The sequence below is a fragment of the Pan paniscus genome, chromosome 5 (assembly GCF_029289425.2).
Source record: "Pan paniscus chromosome 5, NHGRI_mPanPan1-v2.0_pri, whole genome shotgun sequence".
NCBI lineage: Eukaryota > Metazoa > Chordata > Mammalia > Primates > Hominidae > Pan > Pan paniscus.
Genome location: NC_073254.2, coordinates 129,281,740 through 129,308,971, shown reverse-complemented (window position 1 = coordinate 129,308,971; position 27,232 = coordinate 129,281,740). Strand labels below are relative to the sequence as shown.

At 43.3% G+C, this 27,232-nt stretch overlaps 2 protein-coding genes and 1 non-coding gene across 3 annotated transcripts in view; 2 read left to right on the top strand and 1 right to left on the bottom strand.

Moving 5' to 3' along the window:
- The window catches only part of LOC100972187 (uncharacterized), a 190,938-nt gene that overhangs the window by 54,732 nt on the left and 108,974 nt on the right, over window positions 1-27,232 (bottom strand). The window contains exons 24-30 of the mRNA XM_034962679.4: window positions 17,692-17,849; window positions 15,844-15,955; window positions 14,397-14,446; window positions 13,904-14,080; window positions 5,958-6,075; window positions 4,725-4,890; window positions 49-187 (exon numbers count right to left, since the gene is read on the bottom strand). Coding sequence (XP_034818570.4) covers window positions 49-187; window positions 4,725-4,890; window positions 5,958-6,075; window positions 13,904-14,080; window positions 14,397-14,446; window positions 15,844-15,955; window positions 17,692-17,849 — 920 coding nt within the window. The remainder of the gene's footprint in view (window positions 1-48; window positions 188-4,724; window positions 4,891-5,957; window positions 6,076-13,903; window positions 14,081-14,396; window positions 14,447-15,843; window positions 15,956-17,691; window positions 17,850-27,232) is intronic.
- Window positions 8,695-11,463, top strand: LOC129398031 (patched domain-containing protein 3-like). The gene has a single exon (XM_055114035.2). It carries the CDS (start codon window positions 10,064-10,066, stop codon window positions 10,394-10,396), a length of 333 nt encoding a protein of 110 aa, XP_054970010.1. The 5' UTR covers window positions 8,695-10,063; the 3' UTR covers window positions 10,397-11,463.
- On the top strand, window positions 9,053-9,157 carry LOC112440277 (small nucleolar RNA U13). Its single transcript, XR_003028452.1, has one exon. It is a non-coding gene; the product is annotated as a small nucleolar RNA U13 (small nucleolar RNA).

The window sequence follows — 27,232 nt, the reverse complement described above, 5'->3', positions numbered from 1 at the left end:
CCTCCGCTGCAGAATTTACTAGAACAGGATTAGTGCTCCAGCCCTTACCGGATGAGATGCCTTACTGCAGCGTCAAACTGCAAAAACATAACCTCCCTCCGGAGGAGGAGTGCCTGGGCCACCCGGGTAGGGTCTTGGGGGCTCTGGAGGCTGTCAATCATGTTCTGCAGCTCTTGAAGCTCAGACCCTAGAAGATGGACAACATTTTAGTCTGACAGTGTGAAATATAGGCTACTATAGCTAAACCAGTAAACCAACATTTTGTCCCATACTTGTCACCTAATCAGACTTCCCTTGTTTTGTTTGTGGGTATACTAATTATATGTTTTGCAAGACCAGCAAAGCCTTATGCTGTAGAATCAAAGGTCTGATTTATGTCTCCTTCCTTCCTCAGGAAGATAAAAATTTGCTTGGCTTTTCAGTACAATAAGAGCAGGCCATGGAAAGAAAGTTTTAAAATTTATAAGGCTATGGTCTTGAAATAGAACAAAAAGGAGAAGTGACAGGAATAGGAAAGTCTAGTCCTCAGTATATCTGTTAGGCACTTGAAACCATCAGAGATTATGAATCAGCACTCATCTCTCATTGCCATGCTATATCCAAATCAGCACTCCCTGTCACTGGCTCATGGATTAAAGAAGACTCAAGACCATCCAAAGCAAGTAAAAAACACATGTGCATATGTGTATATATAAAGATATGCACACATATGTATACATACACATGCATATACATATGCATACATATCCCTCTAGGAGATTCTAGTCATTTTAGGAGTAAATGTGAGGGATCCATATTTGCCTTATTTCTTAGACCCTTACTGCAAGAGTAGGCTACATATACATAGATTTGTATTCATTTTGGGTAAAAATCTAACTTAGGGGCCTGTGGGTCACTCAGTGCTGGGATGTGGAACCCAGCCTGAGTCTGGATGACCATCCTAGCATCTAAGTATGTATATCCTAGTTACTGGCATAGAGAAGGAGCTAGTCAGAACAGGATAGCACAGTGGAAAGTGATGAGCCCTTGGGGAACATGGTTGGGCTCACACTTACAGGGCTACCAGAATGTCAGCTGGTCTGAAATATCCCTGTGAACATAGTGATCGTTTTCTACCCTGAGAGGACATCCCTGTTAGGATTGTGAAAACTGATCACAATGCCTCGACGTGCAGTCCAAGGCAGGAGTGAGACAGGAAGCCCACAGGGCATTTCTGGAGATGCTCTATCTTGACAGCTGGTCCACATGCAAGCAGCCTTCTTTCCTCCCTAGCCAAGTACTGGGCTCCAGCATCTACCGACTGAGAAAGCAGAAAGCAGAGAGTTGTGGGAGGGGGAAGCTGTCCATGAGAGCCTGATCAGGCAGATCCAGGGCTGAGAATGGTTGCTAACATGTATAACATGTGCTCTTGGCTTTAAGAACAGATGAGCAGTCCAGATTTCATATCCATTTGCTGTTTTATACAATAAAAAATGTGTTTTATTTTTGTTTCCAGCCCCAAATAATAGAGTCCAATCAGCAAACTCTTTTATGACTCCTCTAAATCTGATAGTTCTATTGGACTGAAGAGTTCACCAGAAAAAGAGTCATATTAGAGTGAATTGTACAAGAACTTTTGTGGTGGTGGGAAGGAGGAGAGGTGGTCAGGGAGCCTCATTTGTTCAAGGCCTAGTGTGTTCGGTCTAAAAGTAATATACTCTATCAGGCTATGCAGTAACCAGGGGAAAATTTTCTAATCCTCTGCAACGACAATGAAAAAAGGAGAATATAAAATTACACATATCTTATGGTTGAAGGTGGGTAAAATGTAAATATGGAATATATTTGGGCATGGGCTAGAAGGGAGTAAAGATAAATAAAATTATTTCACTTGTTAGAGTGGCTGGCTTACAGGTGATTTTTTTTTCTGTCATTTCCATCGTTTATATACTACTGGCAGGTGATCGCTTCCCAGCAAAATTGTTGTATGTTGATATGTAGTATTATCATTAAAATACAGATGTGGAGGCAGGACTGCCTTTCCTTTGTTATTTTACTGATCTTTAAATCCTCATTCTGACTTTCCTTCCTTTGTGGAGTCAAGAGGCTTGGTGGGAGGGGAGGTGGCAGGACAAGCAGCCTGGCGGTGGGGACAGGGCAGAGGGTTGTTGCAGGCAGCGATGGTGGTGAGGCTAGGGTGAACCCTGTGCCAGGAATCATCGGGAAAGGAGCCTTTGCTCATGTCTTTCCCAAGAGGGTCCCGTTTGGGAAGTCAGAGAAGACAGACAGCCAGGCAGCCAGAGAGAGAGGGAGAGAGAGAGGAGTCACAGTGGCCCTGTCTCTGCATGAAGACTCAGAGCTCGTACACTTCATTCCTCGTTTGTCTAGAGAGTTCCTGAAACCCTAAGTTCAGTGTGAAGTATTTGGGCTTTAATTGGCCTCCTTATCCTTTGCAAAGGAAGTCACAGTGTAAACGTCCACATTCTGATTACATCCTCTGCTTCACGTGGACTTCAAAGGGAGTTACTGGCTTTCAGGGAAGGAGAGAATTGGCTGTATCCACAGAGCTGGTCCACAGTGTCTAAGAGCTGTTTTCGTCAGTCAAGGGGAGGACCAAAAGCTGAAATCTTGAGTTTCCCTCAAGATTTGTTTTAAAAATACTTTAAAGCATACAAATCCACAAAAGTAATTTGAACTAACTAAAAATTAGAACTAACAATTTAGAACGAACTCTAAATTGTTCTGAGATGGCTTAAAGAAACAGACTCTCATTTCATCTTTTCCCTTAGTTCTTCTTGCCTCCTCTGGGAAACAGGCCAGGAACTAAGCAGCCTAGTCTTTTTAAAAAGATTATCTTGGAGGGGATATATATTTTTTTAAGTTTGCTCTTTATTTTGAGCAAAGCAGAGCATGCAAAACTGTACATTTTCCCTGGAGCACAAATGTGTAACATGACAATGTGGGCCTCTCTGCATGCTTCAGAAAGCCTGGGCCCCACATATCTCAATGGTTTCTGGGTTCACAATGCAGAAATGGCAGGAAAACAATTCCCTTCTTCCTGAATTCTAGGTCCTCAACTTGGCCTCATTTCCCATTGTTCCTCAGAGCCATACTCATGGTTCGTTCACAGGTAGGTTCACTACTCTGGACTGGCCACGTGCAGTTCTGCCTGCTGCTTTCGCCAGTGTCCTTTTCTTATGTTGCTAGGACTGTCCCTCCTATTTTCTACACTGATCCAAGTCCACTCCTGTCCAGTCTGGGAAGCACCCCAGATCACCTCCCTGCAGGTTTTGCCTGGGGGCACCCTTTACGCCCAGCTGCTGTAGGACTTTCTAAGTAGTGACTTCACCAGGAAACATGGCTCTGGCTCTCTCGGTTCTATCTCATCTCCATGTAACACCTGCCTCCCCATCTCAACGGCAGGCAGGACATTTCTCTTGGCCACACTCCTTCTTCCTGTGCGTTAGCTAAAGCTCAGCCCCCACACCCTCCTGACATCCAACAGCTCTCCGAAGAGTGTCTTAGCTTATTTTCTGAGTAAGCCCCATTTACAACAGTCCCCAAACTAGTAAAAGGAAAGGACCTAAGAGTGCTTTGGAGCTTCTCTAATCGGATGCTTATGTTGAAGATTTGTGAGTCACTCTGAGAGCTCATTAGTCTGCAACAATTCTGTACCTTCTGCTGAGGCGGCACCACTACCACTCTCCCTTCATCCTGCCACTCCTAGACACAGGCATTATCCTCCTCCCAGATCAGCACTCATGCCCTTCCGTATGTCCACATCTAAATGTTTACAGAGCCCTTCAGTGTTCCTTAGCACAATGCAAATATACCTGCCACCAGCTCCAAGGTCTCCCACAAATGTATTTCCTTTATGCACCAACCTGCCACAGGGGAATATCCTCAGATTCTCTGACATTTGTTTTAAGAGCAATTAGGTTTAAATAGGCATGTTGCCTCATTTCCTAGGCTCTTCTTGTTCTTTAAAATCCCTGGCTACTATAGTATTTTGCTATTAATTTATATTTACATGACCAGTGACATTATTTGGATGGTAGTCACATTATTAAGGCAAGATTACTTTCCCTGATTCTGATAAATGTAGCTTAGTAAACATTTTAGTGTCTTTAATTCACCTCATGTGTTTATCTTATAATATAACCTGTGCTGATGAGCACTGGGCGTATAAAACTACAGCCTCAATCATTCTTACCACAAAGACTTTTAGGTCATTGATAGCTAACCAAGGGCTGTTTACAAGCTTCTTAATAGGGAGTGATTGGCTCTGACCTTGCCATGTGAGTTTATGAAGGCCAGGAAGGAAACGGGAACGAAAGAAAACTAATATTTAATGGGGGCTTATATATCCTAGAATTTTTACATAAATTTCAATCCACAGAACATTTTTATGAGACAGATACTATCACCCCATTTTATAGATGGACAAGCAGAGACCCAGAGAGTAAAGTACCCAGCTTTCAGTAACCAAGTGGCAGAGGCAGAGTAAGACCAGGCCTCCAGACTCCCAACTTGGTGCACTTTGGGGTATAGCCCGTGAATGCGGAATCAAGCAGATAGCTGTGCAGTGTGGAGACAGTCTATAAGACAGTTTGGACTTTTCCTTTGCCCTTCTGATTGCTGTCATTTATGAGAGTATATTGTAGTTCTGTCTTTCCAAGTATTAAGAGCTTCATAGAACTTCCAGTGAATATTGAAGGTGATTTGAATCACCTTTAATCACTCACCAATGCCCTCAGTTCCTCCCCAGTCACCTCTCAAAGGGTTGGGACTTCGAGGAAATTCAAAACATGCTGGACAATTGCCAAGCTTAGCAAAACTGACAAGGTAGGCCACGATATCATGCAGAGGAGCTATCAGCTGTAGAGTTCGCTTTAAGGCTTTAAAAGCTGCCTGTGGATAAAATTAATACAAGGAAATACGTTTTAGGAAGTTTCTAAGAGGCATATAAAAATATATGAACACTGAATGGGGATGATATCTTTAAACAAGAATATTTCAATAAACATTGTCACAGTATATACAGGATAATATCAGAAAAAGAACAATAAACCTATTGATGAACCAAGGTTACATGCCCTTGGACAAGGGAACTCCTGTAGGGGGTTAAAGCAATGTGTTTCTTTGTTTAAAGTCACTGAAGGCCATGAACACATCAAAATGTTTGTATGGCCGTCAATGAATTACAAGGGTCACAAATCAATTCATAGAAGGGACTCATATTCAGACAACAATCTTGAGAGAATACCTGTAAGCAAGGTATAGATATTTATCAACATTGTTTAAACCAACACATGACTGAAAATCAAACCATGGATCTTATGTATCAATGTCCAAGTGGAGGAAAAGTGAAAAATTATGATCTAACTGCAGAAGGTAGTATTTCCATATTTTAAAAATAAAAATCTGAAACTTCTTCAATGAAAGTAGGGGTAAGAAACCAAGGTTGCTAAACAAGATTTCACTTACAAAGAAAAATCAGAATATTCCCAAATGCCATTTTCAACACTGTATTTTATTTCTTTAGCAAATACTTATGTTTTATGTGTTTCTGTGTTTTCTTTTTTAAAAATATTGTTACCAACATTGCCCTTAATCAGTAAGTGAGTTACACAGAGCACCCCTCAGAAAACAGTAACCCTAAGTTACAAGTGTGATCTCAACCTCTCATTAACTTCAGAGCACCAGTGGGGTTTTTTGGAAGGGTTGGAAAGAAATTGAAGATTAATAAGAAATGTCAGAGGCTTGAACTAATGTGCATTAGTGACAGGGAGAAAGAGAAATCAAAGCATAGTGAGGCCCAAGACAAATTATAATAAAGCAGAAAAGGCTGCTGTGAAAAGATTTCAGTAGTTAGATGTCTGAATAAAAGAAGGGATGTTCTCTGGAATTGATACGTTTAACCGTGAGACAAAAACCAGCCAGTTTCCATTCTGGCACACATGCAAAAAAATACAAACCTTTTCTGGCAGAGTTTTGAACATAACCAGCACTTCAGAAGAATGGGGTATGAACCATAAATTGAGGAAGACTTTTCCATCCTCTGACAGCAAACATTGTGGCCAGGGCTGAAATCTTCTGCAAGTGTTAGAAAAAAGGACCCATAGCACGCATTGCCCTCTAAACAAGAGGCATCATGAATGACCCTGTTGAATCACCACCCTCCAGTCACACAGGCCTGTCACCATAGGCCCAGCATCCACGCCCCAGGGCAGCAGCCCTTTTCATGCCACTCCCAGGTGGCCAGTTTATAAATAACTCAACAGGAAGAAGAGCAGTTAGGCTGATTTTAGCCAGAGCTGTGTGGGGGAAGGAGTGGGGATGGAGGGAGGGAAAAGGCATGGTAAGAAAGGACAGGAAGGCCATGAATTAGATGGCCAGCACCACACTAGGTGGTACATATATTATGTCACTTAATTCATCTGGCAACCTCAGGATGGATCTATTTTTGTTCCTCTTTCACAGCTGAGGAAATTGATGCCCTGAGAGGTTATGGAGATCTACCCAGCTCCGAAAAGACAAAGTTAGAATTCAAATGAATATCTCTTTGGGAGGCTGAGGTGGGTGGATCACGAGGTCAGGAGATCGAGACCATCCTAGCTAACACGGTGAAACTCCATCTCTACTAAAAATACAAAAAATTAACCGGACTCGGTGGCAGGCGCATGTAGTCCCAGCGACTCAGGAGGCTGAGGCAGGAGAATGGCGTGAACCTGGGAGGCAGAGCTTGCAGTGAGCGGAGATCGCACCACTGCACTCCAGCCTGGGTGACAGAGCAAGACTCTGTATCAAAACAAAACAAAACAAACAAAAAAAAAGAATTCAAATGCACATCTATCTGTCCCACTGTAGAATCGGGGCTCCAGAACCAGGCTCTGCTTCCTCTTGCCTTGACATCACATTTGTTGCCAGGTTCTCCAGCTTCTGGTCTTCTTTTCCTTCTTTCTTCTCCTCTAAATACCATATTATTTCTTAATAAGGTTAGTCATCTCTTCGTTTAGTCATCTCTTTGTTGCAGGTTTATATACAAATATATTGTCCATATATGTCTGGTTTAAGGATTCAAACAAGCCCAGGTAGGTACACACCACCTGGCCTGAGAAAAGGAATGTTGCCAGCACCCTTGAAGCCTGATGTGCACTTCCCTGGTGGCCCCCAGATGAACCACTATCCTGATGATTAATTTTAAATAATTAAATTTGATTAAATTATTTATTTAGTTTATTTATTTATATTTACTTATTTAATTTAAATAATTAAAATTGATTAATTTTACATTTATCAATGCCTTGTTTTTTTTGGTGGAAAATCCTTGGTGCATCCGTGCTGCTGCAAATGACTGATTTGTGGGTTATTAGGTTGATTCTATATCTTGGTTGTTGTGAATAGTGCTACAATAAACATAAGTCTCAGGATTTTAATCAGTTAATTCTAAACTCAGGAATAAAGTATGGTCTTAGTTTGGAGAATTGCCTTTCTTTTAGCAACCACAAAGTCAAACAATTCCTGTCCTGAAACAGATCAAAACCAGCGTAATCCAGTCTCATCTCTATTATTCAGTTCACCATGCTCATTCCTGCCCAGAGGTAAAAATGAATATCAAAACTAAAAAGTTGCAGGGTCTGCATCCGGGCACATGGGACTGCAATCCACATGCTGGCAGGTGCTGCTAGCAGCAAGGACTGAACCAGTCCTTCCTTGGCCTCTGAGAAGCACATGTGTCCCTGGAGCCACTGGGCTGTCTACCAAGTGCTATCCTTTACTTCTTATCTGTTATTTCCTGCCATTTCCAGTCCTGCCTGCAGTGAGCAGCCATCGGCTGAGAAGAGCAGAGATGACTGCAGAAAGCTTTAGGTGCTCAGTACATGAAGCATAGCCTGGTTCTCAGCCCCACAAGCAGACTTGCCCCTGCCCCTTGTGGATGGCCTGCCAATTATCTGGCCTGGCAGTTCCCCAACCTGCTCAACACTGTCCCCTTTCATTCTCCTTCAGCTGACCACTTCTGGGCCACACCCAAGACTTTATTATCCTCTGAAACCATATCACCTCCAAAGTCTTAACTTTCCCAGCTCCATATTTTATTCCTCCAGTTTTCTGAGTCATCCACTCTCACTAAACTTCCCTTCCTTTATTCCCCCAAAATAGGTCCCTTGACATCATCCAGTCCTCTGGTCTCCCCTTCCATCTGTCAGCTCCTTTCTGACCTCACTCCCTTCCCTACCCAGACTGGATCTCACAGTCAAGCATGCGAACCACTCTCTCCCCAGCACCTTCAATTCTCTGCTGCTTTGTACTCACAACCCACCTACCTATCAAAGCCCCAGTTCTGGGTCCCTCCAACCACTCAGCTTGCTGTTTCTGATGGCATGCTGCTAAGCACAGCTGGAGGAAATCACACTGCTAATTATACTGATGGAAATGGTTTCCAGCCTGAGGTATGTCACCCTGGAACAATCCTTTTCCTTTCCTTTGATCAGCTCTCGTGCCCATCTTCTTGTTTCATAATTCCAAGCCTTCTTTAAGGCCCCCATACCAAATTCCTGCCAGCAGATGATGACATGGTCTGCTATTTCATGATCAAATTAAAGGCCACTGCTGGAACTCCCTCCCTTTCCTGATGGCCTATTTCCCCAACCCCCACCCCTAATAGACACACACCCTCTCTTTCAACCAGGGTCAAAGTCAGAGGTGCACACCTTGGATACAAAATGAAGACAGCCTCTCCCCTCCATGCTCCTACCTTCCAGAGGCAGCTGGGAACCATGACACTGTGGTAGCAGCATGGCTAATGGAAGCCTATGACAGTGCAGAGGACGCCCAACAAGAAGCACCTGAGCCTTGTTGGGAGGCTGGTGGAAGAAATTCACAGCTGAGGCTTCTGAGCTGTGATTTCTCATCTCCCTCCATATCCCTTTGTCCCAATGACATTGCCATCTTTTCCCCTCCATTAAGAAATTGTGGTAAAATATGCATAACACAAAATTTACCGTTTTAGCCTGTTTTTGTTTTTGTTTTTTTCAGAGCAGGAGTGGAAGTTTATTTAAAAGGCTTGAGGATTCTTTTGTAGTTCAATGAGCCTGATGATTGGGTGTTCACACGTGTGTGTGAGATGTGCTATTCTCGAACCTTGTTACAACGTCGTCGCATTACCTGTCTGACCTCAAACTGCTACTGGGTGGACTGCAAGAAAGGTAAAATCTGTTACTCACGACACGTGGAATTTCTGTGCCGTTTATGTGTTGTGGGGAGAAACACTCAAATTCTCCCAATACATTGCGAGTCCCATAGAACAGGCACGCATTTGATGGCCTTGAAGAAGTGTTCGTTGTATTTGCTGAACCCCCTGAGAGCCAAGCATGCCACCAACACATTTCAGATTAGTTAAGCGACAGGGCCAACCACGTGCTCCCCACGCCGCCTCTGCTCCAGGCGCGCTCACACAGGCTCCCCTAGAATTTCTCCAGGAAGCCGTTGGATAGGGCAGAGGTGGCAGCTCCGCCAGCAGCTGCTTCTTCACCGGCTGTGTCGAGTGAGAACGCCGCCTGTGCTTCCCGGAAATGGGCTTCAGCTCCTCTAAGGTCGTGGCGCAGCTGGACCCCAAGACTGAGTCGCCGTCCAGGAAGCGTGACTGGGCAACGGGGCCTGGGTCTGGCCGGGGTCGGGGCCGGGGTCTGGCCGGGGTCAGAGCTGAAACCGGAGTCCGAGTCAGAGGGGAAGCCGGGGCCGGGGCCAGGCTCCAAGAGGCCGCAGGGGTCCCAGACAGAGCTTAGCTCGACGTCACAAGGTTCGGGGCCGGGGAGGTCCCGGAGTGGGATCAGGAACCGGAATCGCTGCCGGGCGGGGCTTCAGGGCAGCCCTCGGGGCGGCGGCCGTCGCTGGGGCAGGGGCAGGGGCCACAGCCATCCCCGGCGTTGGAGGGGGACAACGCACCCCTGCCAAAGGTGGAAACCCCGGAGACCCCGTCTGCCGGCGCCACTGCCACACCGACTGCCTGGAGGCGCCGCTCTTCTTCCAGTGGCCGAGGTGGCAGGTGGACGCGCACCCCTGGATCTTCCTGCTGGCGCCCATGATGCTGACGGCCGTGCTGGGCGCCGGCTTCCTTCACCTGCCCAAGGACGAAGAGGAAGATCTGCAGGAGCAGTGCATCCCGGTGAGGAGCCCGGCCAAGGCGGAGAGACGCTTTGTGCAGGGCTATTTCACCACCAACGATTCCTACCGCCTCTCCACCTCCAGGAGGTGCACTCAGGCCAATTTCACCTGGATTCTGGTGGGCTCCCACAGCAACCCACTGCTGGAACTGGACATCTTTGCAAAGTCAGTAAATTGGACAGCACGGTGCAGGATCTACGTGTGGCACAGGGAAACGGAAGCCAGATCCAGTACGAGCAGGTGTGCGTGAGGTACAAGAGGCTCTGTGTGTCCCCCAACCCGTTCCTGGATGTCTGGCAAGTGGACAAAACGTTCGACTGAGCTACGACCACAGTGAGCATCCCTCTGTCTGATCGGCTTCTTTGGAGGACACATCTTGGGATGTAACTGGCCTAGGTAATGGGCCAGTTCCTTCTGCAGTCCAAAGCCATGTGGCTGCTGAACTGCCTGAAGAGCACCCTGAGGACAACGTGCAGAGCAAGATGGCTCACCCATTCCCTCAACCAATTTAGCAACATTAAGAACAGTCTGGCCTTGAAGAAAATTGAGGTACCTGGTAGTTCAGGTTTACAGGGAGGTCAGGAGGATGTGGGAGGGATGAGGAAGACTTGCTCCGAGAACACTAACAAAAGCACTGCATGACTACTTGATGGGGTCCTTGCCTCACAGCTGGGTTTGCTCTACTGTATTTGGTACTTAATCTGACTTTCTTTCTTTCTTTTTTTTTTTTAAGGCGAGTCTCACTGTGTCACCCAGGCTGCAGTGCAGTGGCACGATCTCGGCTCACTGCAACCTCTGCCTCCCAGGTTCAAGCGATTCTCCTGCCTCAGCCTCCCGAGTAGCTGGGATTACAGGTGCCTGCAACCATGCCCAGCTAATTTTTGCATTTTTAGTAGAGACAGGGTTTCATCATGTTGGGCAGGCTGGTCTTGAACTCCTGACCTCAGGTGATCCACCTGCCTTGGCTTCCCAACGTGTTGAGATTACAGGCATGAGCCACCGTGCCTGGCCAATCCAACTTTCTTAAATTAACACTGTTGGGGCCGGGCATGGTGGCTCACACCTGTCCCAGCACTTTGGGAGGCTGAGGCAGGTGGATCATCTGAAGTCAGGAGTTCGAGACCAGCCTGGCTAACATGGTGAAACCCTGTTTCTACTAAAAATTAAAAAAAAAATGAGCCAGGCATGGTGATGCACACCTATAATCTCAGCTATTCCAGAGGCTGAGGCAGAAGAATTGCTTGAACCCAGGAGGTAGAGGTTGCAGTGAGCCAAGATCGTGCCATCACACTCCAGCTTGGGCAACAAGCGCAAAACTCCATCTCAAAATAAATAAATGAGTAAGTAAATAAATAAATAAATGAAACCGATGGATGCCAGAAATCGTGAATCCTTGGTAACATTCAGGTCGATAACACAAATTTTGTGTCCAGCATATGAGGCTGTTCAGTACAGACATTGATGTTCATGTTTGATTTGGGGGGTTGGTTTCTAACTAAATTACAGTACTTTGAAATTCTACTTTTAGTTGAAGTTTTCGTTGGTTTTGGGAAGTCCCCAAAACTTGCTTGGAGCTCACTGAGTATATTTTTTGTGGCAGGTGGTCCACTTTACATTGCTTTCCAGACAGCTGGAATTTGAGGCAACTTCTATGACAGTGATCCCTTTGTTTCACCTGGCATACATTCTAATCATACTGTTTGCTAATCATATTATTGTTGCTGCAAGTTCTGGATTGAAAGTATCATCTGTGAGCCTCAAGAGGAGGCTGAACTGGCCCACCCCACTCTCACCGATGATGAGGATCTTCAGGGTGGTCAGCACGTCCTCGTCTATCCTGACCCTGCTTGGCTCCGAGCCCAGCTGGCCACCCCAGGGCCCACCTCTCAGCCATTTTAGCCATTTCTAAGTGTATAGTTCCGTGGAACTGAGTACATTCACAGGGTTGTGCAACTATCGCTACCATCCATCTCCAGGACTTTTTTCATCTTCCAAAACTGAAAGTCTGTGTCCATTAAACAATAATGGCACTGCTATCTTTTCATCCACCCAAGCCAGAGATTCTGAGTGACATCCTAGATTCCTCCGTCTCCTTCAGCTTCTTATTATATCCGCCATCTGGCCTAGCTGATTTCACCTTCTAACCGTCTCTTGTCTGTACAATTTTAGTAGCTTCCTACCTAATGTCACTGACAATCATCTTGCTCCACTTCTCCCAGTGACCTGAAGGACAAACACAGCCTTCTGGCTCTTTCCTCACCCTTCGATACATTCTACTTCCCATTGCTGCCCTCACATACTCTGGATATGAGTCCCACACAAGTCCACATGCTGTCTCACACCTCTGTTCCTTTGCACATGTGATTCTCCCAGCTTGAGCTGAATTTCTTTTCCCTGTCTCCCTGGAGCACTAGTTGTCATTCAAGACCCACATTAAGCATCCCCTCTTCCCTGGAGCCTTTTTTGCTCCCCATCTCCATCAACCCAATCCTTCAGATAATACTGTTTCTTGGTGGGTGCTTTCATTAAACATTTATTTTACTTTATTCTTTATCACAGTGTACTGTAATTACCTATTTCCCATTGCTGCGGAAGGACCAGCACTTGATACCAAGGCTGCCATATACTGTTGTTCAGGTTGTACCCTGAGGCAACAAGCGATGGCCAAGATCCAACCTGTACTTTACTTGCTAGAGGCTTTTCCCTGGGATGAGACCACACCTGCCCAGAGGAAGGGGTGCTGCCTTCTAATTTGCACAAAGTAGCTGTATGGGATGACAGTGGCTCTACCTGTCACAAAGTAAGAGCTCAATTAATGTTAGCATCCTCTCTCTGTTCATCAGCAAATGCAGCTTCTCCTGGAGTGGACTGAAGTGTCATCCTAGGCCCCAGACTCCAGTCTCCTCTGGGCCATGAAGGGAATGGAAGCCTCAAGGGACTTCCTGCTTAGGAAGATGGCTCCCCTTTGCTCCTCCTCTACCGGGACAGGGGTATCTTTGCTAAACCAAACATACTACATTACAGCCTTTGCAGAATTAAGTAGGATTATAGAATTTTACGGGCTCTTCTAGTCAAGGATGGCAAACCCATAGCATGGAAATTACCTTTCTGCCTTTCCTTGAGCATGGCAGACATTGCCAATCAATTACAATTACTCTCACAAACTTGAGATGCCTCAGAATCCTCAGCAGGGCCACTAATGCATTGTTTGAACTGACATTTAGAATAAACCTTATTTCTTATCTTCATTCTAACTCAACCCCTTATTTTATGAATGAGATGAGGACCTCTTTCCTCTATGGCCCTCACTCCTCAACTCTGTCCCTTCATCTCTAGTTAACTCTGGCTTGGGATGATTCCTATTTGCCATGTCCTGAGCAGTCTTAAAAATGGCCCCTTTCCATAAAGTATTTCTTCAGCAGTCCTATTCCTTGCAATCATGCTCTAGATAACTTAGCCCCAAGAATCATAACATGTTTAACTTCAGAGAGCTGCTTCTTCAATTTCCTCAGTCATCAGATGAAGAGATTGAAAAAGCAGTGAAACAGCCTATAAACAAAGAACCCCTTTTGGGTTCAAATACAAAGATACTCTTATTCTTGGAGTATTAACTCTTCCTTTTGCCCTTTTGGACAAGAAGATCAAGGTCAAGTGCAGTAAAGGGAGCAAAGGTTTAATATTAAACTTAACATGCCTCTCCCCAGGGAGAAGTAGGGCCAGGGAAGGAGAGTAATAAACACTGAAGCAAATTACGCACCTGGGGTCAGCCTTGAGGCCCTCCTTGGAGTCTCTCAACCCCTTCTTCTCTTGTGGTTGCCCTACCATGAAAAAGGTGTCCCTGATGGTAGGAAAATCTTCCAGAAGATCTCTCAGGCTATTGCAGTATGCCATGATCTGACCCCGAAGAGCATAATGAGACATGCGGTGGTTAAACCTGAAAGTCAGAAGAGAGGATGTCCAGAAGGAGAATCCAAATTCTTCCACCTCTCACAGAAGCTCCAGAATCTACATCCCTGGAGGACTTTTCAAAGAGAGAGTACTTCTATCAAGAAGGAATTTCCATTTGGGTCAGGTGGCTGTTGCCTGAAGGCAGAGGCATGAACCCCTTCCTAATGACCCCTATCCTTCACTTCCGATGCTTCTCTGCATGTCAAAGCACAGTTTAACTTGGTTTTACCCAATAAAACTGCCACTTATTACATTCAGAGTCAGAGAAATCAGCGTGTGTTATTCACATATACTATACTTACTTCTGACAATATTCAACTATAACATCTCTCTTGACTTTTCCAATTTCATCCTGTGATAAAGGAGAATGATAGTTTTAGTAGACAATTGGCTATAAGAACTCCCCACCCTAGTACATGTGTACAAACTTAAAGCAGACTTCAAGCAGGAAAAGGCTACAGAGCTGAGACATTCTTTCTGGGTTAAGCTTGTTGGGAGGCACTCCTGTGTCTCTCTCCCGCTCCTACCCATCTTGCTGAGTATGCCAAGGATGCAAGTCCCTGACCACAGTTTACCTCACAACCATTTCTCAGGGTTGTGTTTGCAGAAAGCAATCTTCAGTGATAAGGTAATGTCTCTCTCCAGGAAAAAGAGCAGGCTTATTATAAAAGAGGTGGGTTCCCCAAGCTCAGTGCTTTTCACTTGTGACACAAGCCACTACCTGCATGTAGGCTCCTCCACACTGTCCCCGTGGGACTGACACGAACATGAAGATCACATTGCCTACTCTGCTGTGCATAATAAAATTCTTTGTCTCTGACAAAGGAGTCTTGTGTGCCTTCTGCCAGCATCCATGGAACGGTAACAGGTTAACTTATTAGCCAGTAAGTAGTCCCCAGACCCTGACAAAATTAATACAGGTAATTATATTGCCTGAGCTCTTTCTGATCTGATAGGTGTTGAATAATCCTGAAGGGCAGTTCATGAATGATTATATTTTTTCCACTTGGTCAATATTTTTTGAGAATTGCTTATTAGAAGGGACCCTTTGCTTCTATTATGGCTGAGCAGTAATTGCTGGCCCTCATCATATCCCATCTGTAGAACTAGATTAGGTAAATTTAAGTCTTTCCTTTAAAGTCACAAGCAGGGAAGAAAGCTTAGAATTATAAATCTTGTCATTCTTCTCCTAAATAACAATGTATTACCATAATGATTTTCTCATCAAAAAATTAATAATGAAATGATATTCACAAAATTAAGGAATAATTTTTACTGATTAAAGTTTTGAGTTTTAGTATTTTTCAATAGATTAGGCTAATATAAAAACTTTAAATACAAACACAGTGGTAGTGTCTGAAAAACCAAGATAACCAGATGGTTATCAGGTGACCAGATGGTTAAGAGCCATTGCTTACCTTGTCTAATCCCCGAACCCCTGTGGGTCACTCAAGAGTAGGCTAATGTTCCAGTGCAGGTGCTGAAACTAGTTCATTTAGAAAGTGACAAAACAAAATGCGGCATTGGGAAAATGCATACATTTTTAAAGCATGACTGTAATCCACTTGAACTGATTCCTTTCTACTTCTTATTGAACTTCCCTTTTCACTTCTTTACAATATATTTTCAACGGTCCTAGCCAAATAGGTTGAAAGCCTCAGATCACCAGATTCCAAGTGAAGAATTTTCATTTGCTCCGATGCAAAAGAGGACCAGAGCTTTAGGCAGCATTTCTCACTACACACTCACAGGGCTCTTCGTTCTGTTGGCCATGGTTTGTTTCCTCAGGAGGAAGGTGTTCAGCATCATGTCCCGCAGCCCCACCTTTTCCAGTTGAATAGACACAAAGGCCTCTGGAGCCCTGACAAGTGAACAGAAACATGGGAGCCCAAGGCAGGAGGTATATGGACATGGATCAGAAAGACAATGTGTATACTGGGCATTGCAGCAGGAGGGCAAGTGGCTGTGCCTCCATGGTTCTTGCCTGCTTCAGGTGTTTCTGATTATTCACCAGGGATGCGGATGTGTCACCATCCTGCTTGGGGACCCTCTGTGCCTGAAGCATGCTTCAGCAGTCCTTTCTCAGTTCTAAGCCCAGTATTTGTACTACCCATCTCCCTTTGCATTCTCCTCGACTTGACTGTAGGGATATTTAGATTGAAGTGGCCTCCCAAGGGTCCTCTTGACTAGACATATTGGTCTTAAATCTTCCATCCACACATTGGAAATGTGGACTTTAATGCACTTGAACTCTGGCCATATGTCAGATTAACAGCATCTTGAGTAGTAGAGTTGCTTTGCCTGTTATTATTTTTTATTCTAAATTTGCCAGAATTCAAGTACAGTGTCATTGGTAGGCCCTGATAAAATACTCAGACTAATCATACTACAGAGTATGATTTACAGAGTATTCAGACAGAGTATCATACAGAGTATTACAAAGTAATTCATACTATAGAGTATGAATGTCTCTCTTTCTCTGTCATGGTGAAAAGAGATCCAGACAGAATAGGGCATCTCTGATTTATAGACATGTCTCTGGAGAGGTCGTGCCTCTTTGACAATAATTCACCATCCTATTATTTTAAGCAATGTTAGAACCTTTGTTAGAACAGTGAGGACAGGCTGGGCGTGGTGGCTCATGCCTGTAATCACAGCCCTTTGGGAGGCTGAGGCGGGCAGATTACTTGAGGTCAGGAGTTCAAGACCAGCCTGGCCAACATGGTGAAACCCCATCTCTACTAAAAATACAAAAATTAGCCAGGTGTGATGGTGCATGCCTGTAGTCCCAGCTACCCGGGAGGCTGAGGCAGGAGAATTATTTGAACACGGGAGGCAGAGGATGCAGTGCACTGAGATCAGGCCACTGCACTCCAGCTTTCCAGCCTGGGTGACAGAGCAAGACTCCATCATAAAAAAAAAAAAAAAGGGGGGCCAGGTGCGGTGGCTCACGCCTATAATCCCAGTACTTTGGGAGGCCTAGGCTGGTGGATCATGAGGTCAGGAGATCAAGACCATCCTGGCCAACATGGTGAAACCCCGTCTCTAATAAAAATACAAAAAATTTAGCTGGGCATGGTGGTGCGTGCATATTATCCCAGCTACTAGGGAGGCTGAGGCAGGAGAATCACTTGAATCAGGGAGGTGGAGGTTGCAGTGAGCCGAGATCGTGCCACTGCACTCCAGCCTGGTGACAGAGCGAGACTCTGTCTAAAAAAAAAAAAAATAGGGCAGTTCTGTGCTTCTCAATTTAAATAGATTTGGAGAATTTGGAAAGGCCTTCCTTGTGATATACACTCTTCGGAGTCTGAAAAATATACAGAGAGAGAAGAAGGGAAGTGAAAGAGAAAAGAGAAGAGGGGAGGAAAAAGAGAAGGGGTTAAAATGAGGAACTGTTCACTGTCCTTTATTGACTGGAGTATATTGGAAGGAGCTGAGCCCTCTCAGTATTCATACAAGGTCTTTATATAAGATGCTAGTCACTCTGAGAGTTTAGACTCCTTCAATCCCCCCAATACTATTTATTAATTGACTTAAAAGAGGACACTTTTATTATTCTAAGTAGTATTCCTCCTTCCATCTCACCAGGTACAGTACCTTTTGGTAGCCTGAAATCTTTCTGGAGAATGAGTAAGGGTATCTGGGACTTTTGGAGTTGGGGCTATCAGCGAGCTGTCTATGCCATTCACAATTCTGGAATATCTTCTTCTGGTTGGGCCCATTCCACCATGATTTCTCAGATCTGAACTTATTTCCTAAAATATTTTAAACCAAAGTAAATTAAATTTTTGGGCATATAAGTCCTGAAGCACTGCTGTAAAATGATCTCACAGCCACAACTGACCCCCAACACACGTAAAGGCCTGGGTACATGTGACAGGGGAGTAGAAAGAAGAGAAGAGGAGGGGAGGAGACGGAAAGGGAAAAGAGTGGAGTGGAGGAGGAGAGATACCACTTTGCACAATTAAGAGGTGAGGCACTAAGTGTGATTATTTTCGGAAGAGAGTGCAGTTGTCTAAAGTGCTCTGAGAAAAAGATCTCCATTCTACAAAGTGGCTAGATAGTGTGCTCTGTATATAGTGGTCTTTCAAGGAATACCGATAATAGTTTTCACGGCTACAAGATCTGAAAAGTTCCCACAGGGCACCTAGGCAGATGGAGGTGGGCTTTATATGCCGCCATGCACAACATAATGACAAAGAAGGGAGGGAGAAGGGAGACGGAGAAAAAGAGGAGAAGCAGGGAGAAGGGAATGAGGAATGGGGAAATAAAAGGGAAATTCATGTCTTCCAATATTCCAGCTCCATTGGCTATGGAGCTGCAGGGCATGTTGGATGGAACTCATTTATATTTTTCTAAACTACTCACTAAAAGAAAAAGGTTAAAGCTTTGAAGGAAAGATCATTCTTCAGTGAAAGACACAAGGAGTTACCCATAGCAGAATTACCATAGGAGACATAAGGAGAAAAAGAAAAAAGATCCTAGGTAAAAAACTCTAAGGTTTTCAACCAGATTTTTTTCTGAAGACCCTTGAGGTATCCCAGTCTCTTGGAAATAGGAGCATCTGCTAGTTCAGGGAACTGGGGAGGTCTTACAAGGTCATGAGTGAGGGGAGAGGGAAGAAAGCACACGCTCTGCAATCAGATCCTAGTGCTGACACTGAGCTGCTCATCTTGTCTCTTTTTCTTAACCTCTAAGAACCTGTTTCCTCACCCAGAAAAAGAAGGTAACACCCACCCACCCCCTATCACATGGGGCAGTGAGAGGACTCCATGAGTCCACCTATTTCTATCACCTAGCTTACTGCCTGCCTGGGCCACAGAAGCTGCTGAATTAAATCATTAACTCCCTGACCCACCACCTACACTCTCCATTCCAACCATGCCCAGTATTCATACTCATCTCTATCCTCAGTTGCTTCCTCTTGTCCAAGTCTCTTCCTACAAATGTGTTCACATTTTTTTTTATTCTTTAATCTTCCTACCCTTTCAAGTTTCTTCCTCAATTCTTAAAGAGCTACTATGGCCTGAATGTTTGTGTCCCTCCAAAACTCATATGTTGAAGTTCTAACTCCAAAGTGATAGTGTTTGGAGATGGGGTCTTTGGGAAGTAATAAAGTGTAAATGAGGTCGTAAGGGTAGGGCCTTAGTCTGACATGGCGCTGCGCTTATAAAAGAGGAAGAGACACCGGGGCTCTCCTTCACTTGCTTCCCACCTGTCCGTCCTTTAGTGTGAACACACAGTGTAAGGCAGCCATGTACAAGCCAGAAAGAGAGCCCTCACCAGAAAACAACCATGCTGGCACCCTGATCTCAGACCTCCAGACTCCAGAACTGGGAGAAAATTAATTTCTACCTCTTAGTCCATGGTATTTTGTTATGGCAGCCCTAGCAGACTAATACAAGAGCAATAAACACACACTCCTTCTACACATCTATCAGCCTCTTCTTGCTCCTTTACTCTGGCACTCTAGCTTTCACTCTGACTTCATTAGCAGAACTGCTCTCAGAGTCAGCAAGAAGTTTTTGTGGCCTCATTTTAATCCCTACCCTCCGAATTTTCTCTCTACATTCAAATCTATTGGATTCCTTCTTCTTCTTCTAAAAATAATAGCTTTATTGATACATAATTGACATTCAAGAAACAACACATATTTAAAGCATTCAATTGGATTAGCTTTGGCATATGTACTCAACTGTGTAACCATCATCACAATCAAATTATGACCATAGCCACCCTTCCCACCTTACCACTTCCTTAAGCAATCACTGCTTGGCTTTCAGCAACTATAGATGAGAATGCATTTCCTAGAATTTAATATGCATGGAATCATGCATTATGTGCCCTTTTTTGTCTTCATATTATTGTGGATATAAATATTTTACTTCTTTGTGTTGCTGAGTAGTACTATTCTGTCGTATGGATACACTACAATTTGTTTATCCATTCACTTGTTGATGGGCATTTGGATTCTTTCCAGTTCTTGGCTATTATGAATAAAACTGCTATAAACATATTGTGTAAAAATGTTTGTATAGACATGTGCTTTCATTTCTCTTGGTTAAATACCTAGGAGAGGAATGGCTGGATCATATGGTAAGTATATCTTCAATTTTTTTAAGAAACTGCCAAACTGTTTTCCAAGGTGGTTGCACCATTTTGCATTGCCATTAGCAGTGTGTGAGAGGCCCAGGTCCTCCGCAACTTAGCCAACACTCAGATGGTCAGTCTTTTACATTTTAACCATTCTAAAGGGCATGTAGAGGTTTCTCAATAGGGTTTCAGTTTGCATTTTGCTAACGACTAACAGTGTTGAACATCTTTTCTGCTTATTTGTCATCTGTACATCTTTGGTGACTTTTTCCTTCTTGAAATGTTCTCTTCCTTTGGCTTTGGTGGCAGTGCACAATTTGTTCTCCATCTCTTTCCTTTCTTACTCCCTTCCCTTTCTTCCCCTGCACTCTTTCATTGTCTCCATCATTTATTTCCCCTTATGATGTCATCAGTCCTCTTGTTGTTTCACACTTGTAAGAGAAGCAATGTGTGTGTTTATTACAGTATACCATTTTATAATGAAGTAGTCACAAAATGCATTTTAGTCAAGAGTCATGAACATATCCTAGAAGATACAATGACTGAGTTGAATCTTGGAGGCAAAAAAATAAAATGGGAGGGTGGGATGTGGTAAAGTAAGGTTAAAATTTTCTGAGAAATATGAGTAGAAGCAGAGAGACATGAAATAGCACCAAATGTTTAGGATACTTCAAATAGAGGGCAGGAGAAGTGACAGAATAGAGGGCTGGGGTCAGGAAGTGAAGGTCTTGCATGCCTAGCTAAGGAGGTTGAGTTTTACTCTTTGATCTACAAGAAGCCACTGAAGGGATTTAATCAAGGAGGCATAGTTTCTCTGGTCACTGTGTGGAGGATAGATATGGTTGAGGGCAGAGGTAGTGGTGCAAGGCATGGACCCAGAGGGATGGAGGCCACTTAGAAGGCCATTACAGTCACACAAGTGAGATAATGAGAATTTGAACTAAGGCAGTGAGGATGGAGAAGAGGGGCCATATTCAATATATATGTAGAGTGTGATATTGGCAAGAGGTAGTGCTTGATTGATCTAAAGTAAGAAAGCCAGAGGAGTCGAGGACAATACCCACATTTTAATCCTTTCTGACGGCTGGGCACGGTGGCTCATGCCTGTAATCCCAGCACTTTGGGAGGCCAAGACAGGCGGATCACCTGAGGTCAGGAGTTCGAGATGAGCCTGGCTGACATGGCAAAACCCCATCTCTACTAAAAATACAAAAATTAGCCTGACATGGTGACATGCGCCTGTAATTCCAGCTACTTGGGAGGCTGAGGCTGGAGGGTCACTTGTACCTGGGAGGCAGAGATTGCAGTAAGCCAAGATTGCACCATTGCACCCCAGCCTGGGCGACACAAGCAAAACTCCATCTCAAAAAAAAAAAAAAATCCTGTGTTACTACTCAGGTGGTGCTACCTTAACCAAGAATAGAAATACTAGAGAATTAGATGGGAGAAGAATGAGTTGCCTTTTGATACCGAGTTGAGGTGTTTGTGGGATATCCAAACACTATCTGTGAAGCATTTAGATACTCTAGTTTGGGGCTTGGGAGAGAGGTTCCATGAAGAGATGTAGATTTGAAAGTTGACAGTATATTGGAGGTTTTAAACCTCAAGAGTCGATGAGATCACCAAGGGAGAATATGAAAGGAGAGAATAGGAGTTCTAAAAAGAAGATCCAGGAAAACACCATCATGATAGAGATGGGTAGAGAAGAGGTCCCCAACTCCAGGAAATTGAGAAGGAAGAATCAAAGATGTAGAAGAGATCCAGGAGAGAACGGAGTCACAGAAGCAGAGGAAGAAGAGTATTGAGGACAAGGGAGTGACCAAGAGCATTAAATGAAGGAAAGTAGTCAAATATAACATCTTAATAATGTTCTCTGGATTTAACAATTGAGAGGTCATTGCTGACTCTAGTGAGAGCAGTTTCAGGGGTGTAGTGGAAGAGCAAGCTATATTACAATGAAAGGATATAGAGCTAGGGGGTTAAAGAACATCCTTTCAATAAACCTGAATAAGAAAGAAAGGTCATAATTAGGGTACTGGCCAGAGAAGCACATAGGATTCTGTTAAGCTTTCTGGAGAGGATGAAAACAATCTAGCCTGCACTTAAGTGGAATGTGGGAAGTACCTGTAAGTGGAAAGAGGTAATGGAGAAAAACACTGGAAGTGCAGTAGGGAAAGAAGATAACCAATGAATCAAGGCCTCAGAAAAGGAAATGGATTAAGAATGTTGGTGGGAGGCATTGAACTTGACTGGGAAGAGGAACACTTCACACTCTGTGGCTGGAGAGAAGCATGGTAGCAGGTGTAAGATACGTTTGAAGGGTGTGCATTTGAGGGTGGCAACCTGGTAGGAATCTTCGATCTCACCCCAAGCCTGTGTGCTGCATGCATTCCAACAATGCTGCTAACACCCATCCCTCCCGCTCATCCCCACAGCTGCACCCATGGCTCAGGACTTCACATCTTCTTGCCTTTTGGTCTCCCTAACTTACCTTTCTCCCCTTTAACCTGTCAAATGCAGTGAATATTCCTAATGAGAATCTCAGGTCAGGTCCTTCCTTAGCTCAAACACTTTTAAGTGTGAATTCAGCAATCACTCAACAAACGGTACTTATTATTTGCCTTTGTGTCTGTCTACAGCATTTTAAATCTCCAATAAGTGTGAATTCAGCAATCGTTCAATGAATGGTATTTCCTACTTGTCTTTGTGTGTGTCTACTAGGCAGACACAAAGACAAAAAAATATACAAGGAGCCGTCCTTATAGTCAGTATAATGTGGAAAACATAATTGAACTACAAATGATTTTGTATGTAGAAAATATAGTAACTAGTGATCTGAGAGACTAGGAAAAGGCTCTCTAGGGAGATGACACCTGGGCCGGTTCTTTCAGGGCACCCACATTATAGTCCTAGCCCACCTTCCCAGGCTGTTACCCTAATGCCTCCCTACCCTTCCCAATGCTGCAGGTCTTTCCAGGCTATCACTTTCCCACCTTCCACCCCTGTCCTGTGCTCCTGTCCAGTATCTTTTAACATGTGCTCCTTGGATTGATCTTAGGAAGTGACTTATAAGCTCTTAACCTTCACTTCAACCAGAACAGCCCCACTTACATCTGTTTTATATACTGGTATTCTTTATAAGATCAAATTGACTGAGTAAAGGATTCTCTATGTCAACTGTGTATGAAAATCATAAGTGGTTATCAAGTTGGGCTTCTCGTTTTTTCCTGGTCCCCATTTGCCCTTTCTGTCTCCCATGCCTGGGTATCTGAAGGGTCTTTCCTCTACTCAGAATGATCAAGTGGTCACCTCTGCCTGCCAAAAAACTCATCCTTCAGGGTTTTCCCAAATGCCCCCTCTCTGTGCTGCCCTTCCTGTTTTCCCAGATGTGTATTCTCATTTCTTTAATCTCCTTTTGTATGGCTTGTTGAACCTCTCTGTGCCTTTGTCTTTGAGCCACTTGTGGGCCTACCCCCCTTAAACACACCAGCCTAGAGGTTCATCAGGGTCAGGAACTGTACCTCAGTATTATCTTACGAGCCTAACTTACAATAGGCACTGAATTAAGATTTTGGGGGGTTATATTTTTAAAAATCTATATAACTCACTCTATCCCTGTTTTTTACAGCAGGTGATTTCTATGGGACAGAGTATTTGGCAGTAGAAGTATTTAGCATTCAATATTGTTGCCATACCCATAAATTTGTACTTTCCTATTAATATGAAGAGTACAGGCCAGGTATGGTGGCTCATGCCTATAATCCCACTGCTTTGGGAAGCCAAGGAGGGAGGATTGCTCAAGGCCAGGAGTTTGAGACCAGCCTGGGCAACATAGCGAGATCCTATCTCTAGAAAAAATTTAAAAATTGGCAGGACATGGTGGCACACACCTGTGGTCCCAGCTACTTGAAAGACTGAGGTGGGAAGATCAATTGAGCCCAGGAATACGAGGCTGTAGTGAGCTATGGTCACACCACTACACTCTAGTCTGGGTGCCAGAGTGAGACCCTATCTCTGAAAAAAAAAAAAAAAAAGAGAGAGTAGAAATGGGTAAATAGAGGTAGATAAATGTGATAAGGGGTTAATGTGGTGAGCTGAGTAGAATCCATGAGGCTTAAAGAATGTTTGAAACCATCTGGAAAGTTGATTTCTTAAAACCATATTTAATTTTACATGTAAGTTACATTCACTAGTATATACACAAAAGAGAACTATACAGTTGCAAAAAAGGGAAAACCTCTATGAACTGATTTGGAGTGATAACCAAGATATACTGTTAAGTGAAAAAAAACAAAATACAAAAAAAAAGTATATGTAGATAAAATCCAACCCCTTCACAATAAAAACATTCAACAAACTTAGAATAGAAGGGAAAGTCCTCAACCAGATAAGAGGTATTTATGAAAAACTAATGCTAATATCACACTTAATGGTGAAAGGCTGACGGTTTTCCCCTAAGAGTAGGAATAATACAATAATATCTACTGTCACTACTTCTACTCAATCTTGTATTGGAGGGTCTAGCCAGAGCAATTAGGCAAGAAAAGAAATAAAAGGCATAAAGATTGGAAAGGAAGAAGTAAAACTATCTCTACTTGCAGATAACATAATCTTGTATATAGAAAATCCTAAGAAATACTACGAACACACACATACATACACACAAACACACACCTGTAAATTAGTAGAACCAACAAACTGGCTTTGTAAGATTGCAGGATACAAGATCAATATACAAAAGTCAATTTGTATTCCAATATACTAGTAATGAACACTCTGAAAATGAAGCTAAGAAAAACAATTCAATTTATAATCATGTTAAAAGGAATGAAATATTTTGGAATTAATATGTAACAAAAAAGGATAAAAGTTGTACCCTGAGGACTATAAAATATTGTTGAAAGAAGTTGAAGAAGAACTAAATAAAGGCATACCTCATTTTCTTGCACTCAGCTTAATGCAGATATTGTGTTTTTTACAAGTTGAACGTTTGTGGCAACCCTGCATTGAACAAATTATTGGCACCAATAGCATATGCTTACTTCATGTCTCTGTCACATTTTTGTAATTCATACAATATACAATATTTCAAACTTTTTCATTATTATGTCTATTATGGTGATCCGACATCAGCGATCTTTGATGTTACTATTGTAAATGTTTTGGGGTGCCATGAACCACACCAAATAAGAAGATGAACTTAATAAACGTGTGTGTTCTCACTGCTTCACCGACTGGCCATTCCCCTGTCTCCCTACCTCTCCTCGGATCTCCCTATTCCCTGAGACACCCTATTGAAATTAGGCCAATTAATAACTCTACAGTGGCCTCTAAGTGTTTAAGTGAGAAGCAGAGTCACACGACTCTCACTTGCAATCAAAAGCTAAATATGATTAAGCTTAGCAAGGAAGGCATGTCAAAAGCTGGAATAGGCCAAAAGCTAAGCCTCTGGTGCAAAACAGCCAAGTTGTGAATGCAAAGGAAAAGTTTTTGAAGGAAATTAAAAGCGTTACTCTAATGCATACAAGAATGATAAGAAAGGAAAATAGCCTTATTATTGATATGGAAAAAGTTTTAGTGGTCTGGATAGAAGATCAAATCAACCACAAAATTCCCTGAAGCCCAAGGCTAATCCAAAGCAAGGTCCTAACTCTCTCCAATTCCTTGAAGGATGAGAGAAAAGTTTGAAACTAGCAGAGACTGGTTCATGAGGGTTAAGGAAAGAAGCCATCTCCATAACAAAGAAGTGTAAGGTGAAGTGTGGTAAATGCTGATGTAGAAGTTGCAGCAAGTTATCCAGAATATCTAGCTAAGATAATTGATAGAGGTGGCTACATTAAACAATAGATTTTCAATGTAGACAAACCAGTCTTCCACTGAAAGAAGATGCCATCCGGTATTTTTATAGCTAGAGAGGAGAAGTCAATGCCTGGCTTCAAATCTTCAAAGGACAGGTTGACTCTTTTGTTAGAGATTAATGCTATTGGTGACTTGAAGTGGAAGCAAATGCTCATTTATCATTCCCCAAATCCTAGGACTGTTAAGAATTATGCTAAATCTATCCTGCCTGTGCTCTGCAAATGGAATAACAAAGCCTGGATGACACCACATCTCTTTACAGCATAGTTTACTGAACATCTTAAGCCCACTGTTGAGACCCACTGTTCAGAAAAAGATTCCTTTCAAAACATTACTGTACATTGACAGTGCCCAAGAGCTCTAATGGAAATGTACAAAGAGATTAATGTTTCTATGCCTGCTAACACAACATCCATTCTACAGCCCATGGATCAAGGAGTATGTCTTGTGTTTCTGTGTCGTATTGTGAAGTCATTATTAAGAAATACATTCCATAAGACTATCACTGACATAGATAGTAATTACTCTAATGTAAGTTTGTCCAACCCATGGCCCACAGGCTGCATGAGGCCTAGAATGGCTTTGAATGCAGTCCAACACACATTTGTAAACTTTCTTAAAACATTATTTTTGCATTTATTTTGCAGTTTTTTTGCAATTTTTTTTAAAGCTCATCAGCTATCAGTAGTATTAGTGTATTTTATGTGTGGCCCATGACAATTCTTCCAATGTGGCCCAGAGAAGCCAAAGATTTGGACACCCCTGCATAATGGATCTGGGTAAAGTAAATTGAAAACTTACTGGAAGATTTATCATTCTAGATATCATTAAGAACATTCATGATTCATGAGAGGAGGTCAAAATATCCACTTTAACAGGAATTTGGAAGAAGTTAATTCCAACCCTCATGGAGGACTTTGAGGAGTTCAAGACTTCAGTGGAGGAAGTCACTGCAGATGTGGCAGAAATAGCAAGAGAACTAGAATTAGAAGTGGAACCTGAAGATGTAACTGAATTGCTGCATTCTCGTGATAAAACTTAAACAGATGAGGAGGTACTTCTTATGGATGAGCTAAGAAAGAAAGTGGTTTCTTGAGATGGAATCTACTCCTGGTGAAGATGCTGTGAACATTGTTGAAACGACAGCTAAGGATTTAGAATATTACATAAAGCACAGTTTGAGAGA

Bases quoted from the DNA above. Each gene is read 5' to 3' on its own strand.
- LOC129398031 (XM_055114035.2), top strand. From the start codon at position 10,064: ATGATGCTGACGGCCGTGCTGGGCGCCGGCTTCCTTCACCTGCCCAAG.